Genomic DNA, 8,947 nt, shown 5'->3' with positions numbered 1-8,947 from the left:
GGTGGCCTGGTTGTAATTGCAGCATCTACAAATAAACAAACAAAATCGGTCCGTGACCTATAGGGCACTGGCTATTGATGTAGGCATCAAATTGAACGGCATTCCAACTGGAACAGAAAAAAAAAAAAAAGGTCCTTATGTAAATCAAGGGTACCCCGCTGCTTCGGGCTTCCAAATGCTTCTGTTTACGCTATTCATTGCGAATACTAGCACCGTTCATACTTCAGTCATATAAGAATTAAGAATGTGGCTGCGTCCACATTCATCTAGTTGAAGCTGACTGTGATACAGATGAACGGCTATTCAGTGATTACACGTCACTGAACGTTAAAAGCACGTGCAGAGGCCATATTCCTGAGCCAATTACTCAGTGTCTTTCGAGCGCACAGGGTGTGAGGAGGAAGGTTCGGACCAAACGATACCTTTCTCACCACGGCACCTCACATAAATAGCACTCTTCAGAAGTATACTTGTCCCGCTTAACAGGTACAGGGAGGAGTGAAAGTTACATATCGCAGCCGTTTGTATATCCCGGTGGAAGATGAAGTGTCTGAGGATTTTGAGATCACCTCTTATGCGCGTTCGGCGGGTGAGCCGCGTAGCCGTTGTCGGTGTAGCCGAACGAAAGAGAGTCACAAGAAAAAGAGAATTTCCCTTCTTCCGAGAAATTCTCCTTGACTCGTAAGAAAAAATAAAGAATGCTTTGTAGCTGCCCAATGCATTGCCTCCCTCCGAAAACTCTTCCCTGAAATTCCTTGTAAAACTCTATCTTTATCCTCGACTATTCCAAGTTTAGTCTCGTTTGGCGCTACCCAGCTGGGCTACAGCAGCGGGACGGTTCGCTCCGTGGTACAAAAATTTATTAACGCATCTGGTAGGATTCCCTGCTATGTACGTTCATTCCGCTATCTCTCCCTTTCAGTTTCTTATTGAGTCGAAATTAATAGTTTTTTTTTATCAGTAGGCCCTTTTTTATCGCATTTCATACATATGTGTATATCTTAATCTCATATCAGGCAGCATAGTACCTATTTCTGATGGATTCATGTGTGGCCAATCCCCCCCCCTGGATATGTGTCATTATCGAAGGGTGCAACAACAACATACATACATTACAAGCATCTCTATACTTTTTCCTCTATATATCGCAAAGTCGCTTAAATAACTGCGCCTAAATTTTGCATTTGAAACCATCGTTGTCGTCCTTGGAATCTTTAGATAGCCTTATAATGTCGTAATTCTAATGTAGCACTTCTCCGGTTATAAAAGGCTTCGGAGCCAGAATAACGTAACCGCGCTGTGGCCCATTTCGTTTCCACGGCCATGCTATTGCTGGACGTGGAGTCGTTTGCTCCGGTTACAACGAGCAGATTCGATTCGTAACATCGCCCGAATCAATCAAGAAATGGGCGTAGTAGCAATACAAAGATATCTTATATAGTCTGCTCGTAAACGACAGCGAACCGTTGCGATGCGTACAAAAATGCATGTTGGGTGTCTATAGAAATTCGGATCAGGTGTGTCAACAGACGCTGTTGAAACTCTATCGATAATCATCGACATTTTTGAAGGTGCCGTGTTGACGCCATGTTGAGCTCTTTTGGAATAGTGGCCCATGTGTTTCTTAAGAGCGCTTTTCGAATTCGCGCCACTGAAATTCTGTTGATTCCAGGCTCAAATGCTTCACAAACTCTGCAAGTGACGCTTTTTGATTTTCTGCTACCTTTCCACTCCTGAACAACAGAAAATAGTACACGACCATCGGTTTGCCAGGAGCAGACACGAGGTGATTTTCATTAATGCAAAAGTAGTACAGTACATCTCCTAGCAGTGATAAGTCACCACATTCTATGTTCTGCCCGACCAATCAACAATCCTGTCTGATCAGTGCTGGTTATTGATAAGCATAGTGAGGCTTAAAAGAATAAAACAGATCTTGATCTTTTAAGCCCCATTATACTTACTCACTCATTAACCTACACTAAACTGACTAAATTGTTGATTGGTCGAGCAGAACATAGAATGTGTTGACTGACCGCAGCAAGGATATGTGCTGTGCTAATTTTGCATTAATGTAATCCACCTCGTGCCTGCTCCTGGCTAACCGTTGATCACGCAGCATTTTCTGTTAATCCGCAGCGGAAAGGGAACACAGAATAAAAAATGTGCGTTAATGAGAAAGAAAAAATATGCATCTTTGGTGAACCCATAACATGAGCTGGGTTGTTTATTTGCTTTATTTCAATTCATGTGCAAGGTATGACGCCAGGCTGTTCTTTGCGTAAAACGCTGATACGTCCGGGAACTCCTCGCATGTGATGCTGAAATAAACAATATAAATCATAATTAAGTTGCGGTATATACTAACCTAAAAATCTAGCAAAGGCATTTGTGCGCTGCTCCACGTCATAGCTCAAGAAATTTCTTGTCTAAAATGAGTTGTCACTGTATTTCACTGCTTAGACGGCATCGACCGCTGCCTCCACAGCTCGGCAGCACTACCACATCGTTCATTTTTTCCTGATAAACAATATATGCTGCCGTCAAAGATCCCATTCTGAACATAAATAGCAAAGCGCAGGTCACAAGCATTACTACCCAGAAAACTTGAAGCAAAATTACCAACTATAGGCACTAAAATGAGTGGAAACAAAAACAAACACTGCAAAAATGGTGGAGCTGCACAGATTCAATAATCCACAATGTGTGACAGAGGCATATTATGATCTCGATAATGTGTCCGTCTCAGCGCGAGTAGCGTATCGAAAGAGTACAGCACTGTGCCGAACAATCCGTCAAAAACGGTCACCGGTTAAAAAAAAGAAAGAAAATGTCGCCACCCCAACTGGCGTTCCGTCGGCCCCAGCGTCCGCGTAGAGACAAGCCTCGTTCTCTCTCTCTCTCCCCATCCTTTTTTTTTCCGACGAGGCTGGTTTGCCTGCTAGAAATATTTACATGCGTGCTTCACTTGTAGCACACACTGTACAAGACTGGCACAAACACGAATAGGAAAAAGTAAAACACTCACCAAAGTGCAGACGCTCCCTCCGCCCGCGCCGGCTTTTCGCCTAGAATCCAAAACGTCTGCGAGTGTTGAACTTCTTAAACATGTCCTCCTTGCGCAGAAGCTGCCGCCCAAGAGCGGATTCCTCCGAAGACTTAAATGCGTACGTTCGCGCTCCAATTTGACCAAAACGATCTTCGTGATAATCACCAGCTAAAAACCTGCATACGGTGCTTCGCTCACAGTGCAAGATGCGACCACGGTGGCGGGAAAACGCCAACTGAACTGGCACATCGCCGCACTCAGCGTACCCGCGTCTGCGTGCAAAGAAAACGGGGCGCAGAAGAACAGCCTCGGTGAAAAGGGGGAGCCGCCGCCCCCGCTGCGCGACTCCAGCTATGCTGCAGCCAAGGTCATCTCCGTGAAGACAAACCACAGAGAAGGCAGAGAGCAGAGACCCAGCGGGAGAAACCCCTCCCCTCCGCCATTTTTTGCCCCCCAGCCGACAGGAAGGAAACCTCGACCCCTCCGGACATGCTGGCGCAGTTCGCGGGCACAGGGGGAGCAAGGCAGTGGCCGAATGCTTCTTTGAAAAGAAGAGTCGCCGATAGAAGACGCGTGCAATCCTGTTTTTGTTTTTCTTTTTATTTCATACGCGAATGTTTTTGCTATGCGTGTTAACTCTATAGTATGCGTGGGATCAATCCGTGATTATTAGAACCCCTCAATGTTTAAAGTGACTTCATTTTAGCATGGTGTCCACTTAAGAAAGGAAGGAAAAGAAAAAAATAACAGTAAAATTCTCCAAAGATATGCAGCGGTGAAGGATTCCAATACAGACTGCACCTCATTTTGCGGCAAAAGCTACGGGCAAAAATACCTAGGCTTGGGCAGAATGTCAGACCCTGAAGCATATATATAGTGAACTTTGCAACTGGTTTAAAAAAGCTCTGTCCTGCCCTACATGGTAGGTTCAATCTAGGATCCTGTTTGTTACTATGATGACTCACTGAACTTGTTTTATGATAAATATAAAATATGTCCTACCACTAAAGTTACCTTCTGCGACATACAGAAGCTGATCCATTACGGATTCTGATTGACATTCAACGATGTATTTGTATTATTAGTGGAGGCTTTGCCATCATGAAGTTTTTAGGGCATATTTTCACTGTGTTGCGAAGCTTGAGCTAAGTGTGCACCGTTAATATGTACTTTTATATAACGTGAACGAGCACGCAACTGCATGCTGCTCTTATATTTCCCTTTGCAGAATGGGGCCAATAGTTGATTACAAGTGAGACCAAAAATTCATAACGAAATTGTCACATCATGTTCTTATCATTGGTGCCTAAATCTACTTAAAAACATGGGTCAGCATGAACAGTACACGCTAATTGTTCGTGAACGTTGAAAACTGACAACAAACAGCACATAGAAAAAATAGCACGAAAAGTCTATTGGGTAGAACACAATTAAAATTCTGTTGGCCCTGTAAAGATTGCACTCAGCTGGGGTTGAATGTCTATCGAAATTCAATAAATTCAAAAGGTGGTCAATAGTCCAACAATAGAGTTTCAAAACTCATTTTTGTAAGGGATATATCGTCTAGTTTAGTAGAAGAAAACGTCTGAGAAGAAAATGGCAATGAGAGTGCCAAAATAAAGAGAGAAGGGGAGAGAAAAGGGCGTCAAAACATAACCCTAAAGGTGGTGGTACCATGCATTTCAAAGGTACAAAAAGAAAATGATGACGGGCGGCCACGTAAATCAGCTCGCCCCAAGACCAGCTTCAACTGATCGACAAGATGACTCGTACACCAGAAGCCGTTGGAGCCCCGTGCTGAGGAACCCTCGCTACGGCAGCAAACCTCGTCCCTGCAACCAATAAACGTTTTCGATTGGACTCTGTTTCCACTAAGCTGACAACAACATGGCGAAGCAAAAAATGGCGAAGTTCGTCGCATTTGAGAGCTGGTGTACTTGCGTCCAACAAAAACTTTTGGCGACAAGCACCGCGTTCAAGCACTGAGAGTCGCATCCCCTGTTTACAATCCATGTCGTATGCACAATTTGAAAGCTGGACAAAAATAAATGAAGAAACACGGTCTGACTCATCCCAAGCTACAGTTCACTATACGACGCCGCTGTTCCTTGTCTTCGCGCCTCCGAAATATCCTCGGTTATGTATAGGTCATCATTAGGGCCCGGGCAAGGTTTAGCGAAACACCATTCACATTTGATTTGGTAACTATTTTGCCGCATACGGCATGCTTTGACGTTAGCTAACGCGCTTTCAGTCATACTTCTCCGAAATCTGTACAGGAAATTTTACAATGGTTCCCCTTTCAGCCTTCTTTCATCATGTTACGGTACGGTCGAGATCTCAAAAAGAATGAGCCAGTTACTACGCCTTTCGATTCTACATCTTGGTCATTTTAATAAATATCAATACAGAAGAGCGTGACCTTGAAACCCGGCATCCTGTCGTGCCTCAGTCCGGCATTGAAAATGCTGCTCGAATGCGAATACAACTTCAAAATTTTGAACACCTATTTCAAAAGGCGGCAGTGGTTGATATGGTAACGACAGAAATTATTTCGTTAAGCTTAGTTAAATTGATGACGTCATTCTTCAAAACTTCTGACTGACGCTTAGTTTTAATTTTCTTAAGTCTTCTTTTTTACGGCCCATTTGTAACAGCGACATGTACAAGCACAATTAAAGAAATTATATTTTGGTGATATTTGAGGCCCCGCCGGGGTGGCACAGTGGTAAGACGCCCGACTACTGTCCGGAATACCCGGGTTCGAACCCGACCTCGGCGGCTGCGTTTCGATGGAGGCGAAACGAAGAGGCGTCCGTGTGCTGTGCGATGTCAGCGCACGTTAAAGATCCCCAGGTGGTCGAAATTACTCCGTAGCCCTCCACTACGACTCCTCTTTCTCTCTTTCCACTTTACCTCCCACCTTCCTCCCTTCCCTCACGGCGTGGTTCAGGTGTCCACAGAAAACGAGTGAGACAGTTACCGCGCCTTTCCCTTCCAGTGAACCAATTATTATTATTATTATTGATATTTGAGGTAAGGACTGGTGCACTCGTTCCTTACGTTGGTCGTTAGATTTCAAATTTTAATTTCATCCAAAGGAATTAAGCATTGGCTACCGCATTTTGCGCCATGCAATAGGTAAAAAAGCCCTTTGTATTAGGAGTATAATTTTGCTACTGCGCTAGCAGCCATGCCGTTCCCCACTTGAATATAAGTGGCAGGTACCGACCTTTTGCAGTTTCTCGCCCCCAAATTTTTCTGTGATCTGTAGTGCGGCTTCTAGAGCCTTTCGATAGTCACAAATGTTCGCAGAGTGAGCTTTTCCTCCCGATTTGCTCAGAAGATTTACTCGTCAGGAGTGCTGGTAGACATCGACGAACAGCATACCTTACGGCCGGGAAACACTTGAAAAGGACTTCACACGAGAGTGACTGCATTTCGCAATTAAGCACTGCAATGTCCCGTAGATCAGCCCGATGGTCGTGACATTTCCAAAACACTTTTGTTGCCAGGCTACTGAAAAGTCAGCTACTCTTCGTGGACGCTACTGATCAGCGTCGCAGTAAAGTGGTTTTCCTATTCTAGCTCTCTCCATTTTCCCCTGCCAAAGGAACTGCGGACAACTCAGGATGTTGTCAAGAAATATAATAACATCCCTCTGAATTACGGGCTTGATACAATACCTTATTCCCCGTCCCATCCGAAACTCACAAGAGAAGGAGCAGTCACCCTCTGAAGAATACACACCAACCGTCACGTCCAACGCACCTTACTACACAGGATCTCGCCCACCCCCTACAGCTATTAATACGCATTCTGGAAAAAAAAAAGTCCTGCCACATTTTTTCTGGGAATGCAAGTGACCGTATGGAGCCAACAGTCGTGGCAAAAAAAAAAAAGAAGTCCCAGTCTGGATTTCTGGATGGCCAGCGTAGTCCGCTCCATCGTACTCAGGAGATGGCTTGGGCTCACGGCTTCCTGGACTGAGGAGGCTTCGCACCTATATCCAAGACTGATGGCATGCTCTGAATAAACGTTTCTTTTTCTCCCTGTTCATTTTGTCCATAGTTCTGGAAAAAAAGGCTACGTCAGGTGTATGAGGGACACCGTAGAGTACCAATCTCACCTGCATGTCTGGTGTTATAGTAACATGCACCAAAAATCAACGTGTAATGGCGTTTTCAAAATTTGTCTCCGTCAAACTGCAGCAGCCACCCCAAGATCGGTAAGTTTCAAGTCCTTGCAGATGCAACCACGCGCCTGCAAGCACACTGTGAGAGATTTATTCTATATTTACAACACTCTGCGCTCACCGTGAAATTATGATAACTAAACCCAGTCGGAAAAACTACAGAACATTTTCTGATGTTACGACAGAATTTCTGTGCGGTTTTTGACGGGAAACCTGTTGTGACAACAGAACATTCTGTAGTAACATCAGAAATTTCTGTAGTTACAACAGAAAAGTGCTACAGAACTACAGACAACAGAAATATACCAAAGGAAACCACCAGAACTAGAGAGAAGTACTACAGAACTACAGAAAAATCTGATGGTTACGACAGAACTACAGGATATTTTGTCGTATTTTTGACACAGTTCTGTAGTTTTTTTCGACTGGGAATGCTCCGGTGGGAGCCAACACACACGTTCTCATTGTTACTGCACTGATGCATACTCCCAGAATCAACACCAAGCTTTCTTCTCAGGGCTTCGTCGCGGTCGCCGCTTTCCTCAGCAGCATGCTGGGCCTGTCCCAGGCGGCGCCGTACCTTGGATACGGATTAGGTGGCCTGGCACCCGGGCTGGCGGTTGGCACGGGAGGCTCGTCGGGAGCACCTGTGGCCGTCGCCTCGTCTCCTGTTTCCATCGTGTCCGAGGCGAAGTCCACCAATGTGGGCCCTGTCTATAGCGGACCTTACGGCTACGGCTACGTACCGCGCGTCGCCTACGCGGCACCCGTGCACTTGGTCGGATACCACGCGCCCTACGTGGCACCGGGACTTGTACACGCCGTCGGCCTCGGTGTGGATCGCTACGGATACGGCGTGCACACGGTCGGCGTCGGCTACGGAGCTGGCTACCACATCTAGTCCTCAACACACCCTCCTGGACATTAGGCTAGTCACAGCTAAAAAAGTACGTAAGTTAACAGCCCCGTTTGTATAGGTTCGCAAGGAACGTGTGAATGGCGAAATGGGTTATTTTCGCTTACCAAAATTTTATCCTCAAAAATCGTCCTGGTTGATCTTTAATTGTTGAAATTTGATGTAATAAACAACCACCGCCATCACCACGGGGAATTGACTGATACGAATAACGAGCGCTACTTTGTAGACATTACAGCGCTAAACTCCGCACTCAAGGTTGCTGTTGAGTAGATGCTAAAATGAGCCATAACTCAAGATAAAAGAAGCCAAATGTAACCACGTCATTTGAGGTTAGCACCACATTTGTAACCAAACAGGGCAAAAGCCACATTGTAAATATAGTTTTTATTACTTAACAATATTATTACTTAACAATTTTATTACTTAACAATATAATATCGTTTTGAATCAACTGACGAGAAAGTATCAAATCCACCAAGCATTGGCCATTTTCCTTCATCTTCAAGCCACGGGCGCATTTAAAGCAAATCAATAGATAATTAAATATTCAATTCATGTGCCCGTAACTTTCCTAGAATAGATAGTGTTCCTAACGGAGAAAATTCAGAGCATCAATGATCAGCAACTCAGCTGGAAAGTTAAACGTTGAAATGCCATAAGGTAGCCCAGCTTCATTTTGCCTTGTATCGATTTGTTTTCGTCAAGTTCGCACACAAGAAGACGGGCTCAGAGGCAAACTGAAAGAAATTGGTGATGACAAATTTTTAGTGAGGGTTGCGACGAT

The 8,947-nt window shown here is 44.8% G+C and overlaps 1 protein-coding gene across 1 annotated transcript; it reads left to right on the top strand.

The window, feature by feature from the left end:
- The first annotated feature begins 7,224 nt into the window (after positions 1-7,224).
- LOC146199647 (uncharacterized) lies at positions 7,225-8,145 on the top strand. The gene is made up of 2 exons (XM_084592163.1): positions 7,225-7,277; positions 7,737-8,145. Exons 1-2 carry the CDS (start codon positions 7,225-7,227, stop codon positions 8,143-8,145), a joined length of 462 nt encoding a protein of 153 aa, XP_084448289.1.
- The last annotated feature ends 802 nt before the right edge of the window (positions 8,146-8,947 follow it).

The sequence above is a fragment of the Amblyomma maculatum genome, chromosome 2, assembly GCF_055883805.1.
Source record: "Amblyomma maculatum isolate TAMU_Amacu chromosome 2, ASM5588380v1, whole genome shotgun sequence".
In the NCBI taxonomy this organism is placed as follows: Eukaryota; Metazoa; Arthropoda; class Arachnida; order Ixodida; family Ixodidae; genus Amblyomma; species Amblyomma maculatum.
This window is presented reverse-complemented; position numbering and strand designations above follow the sequence as displayed.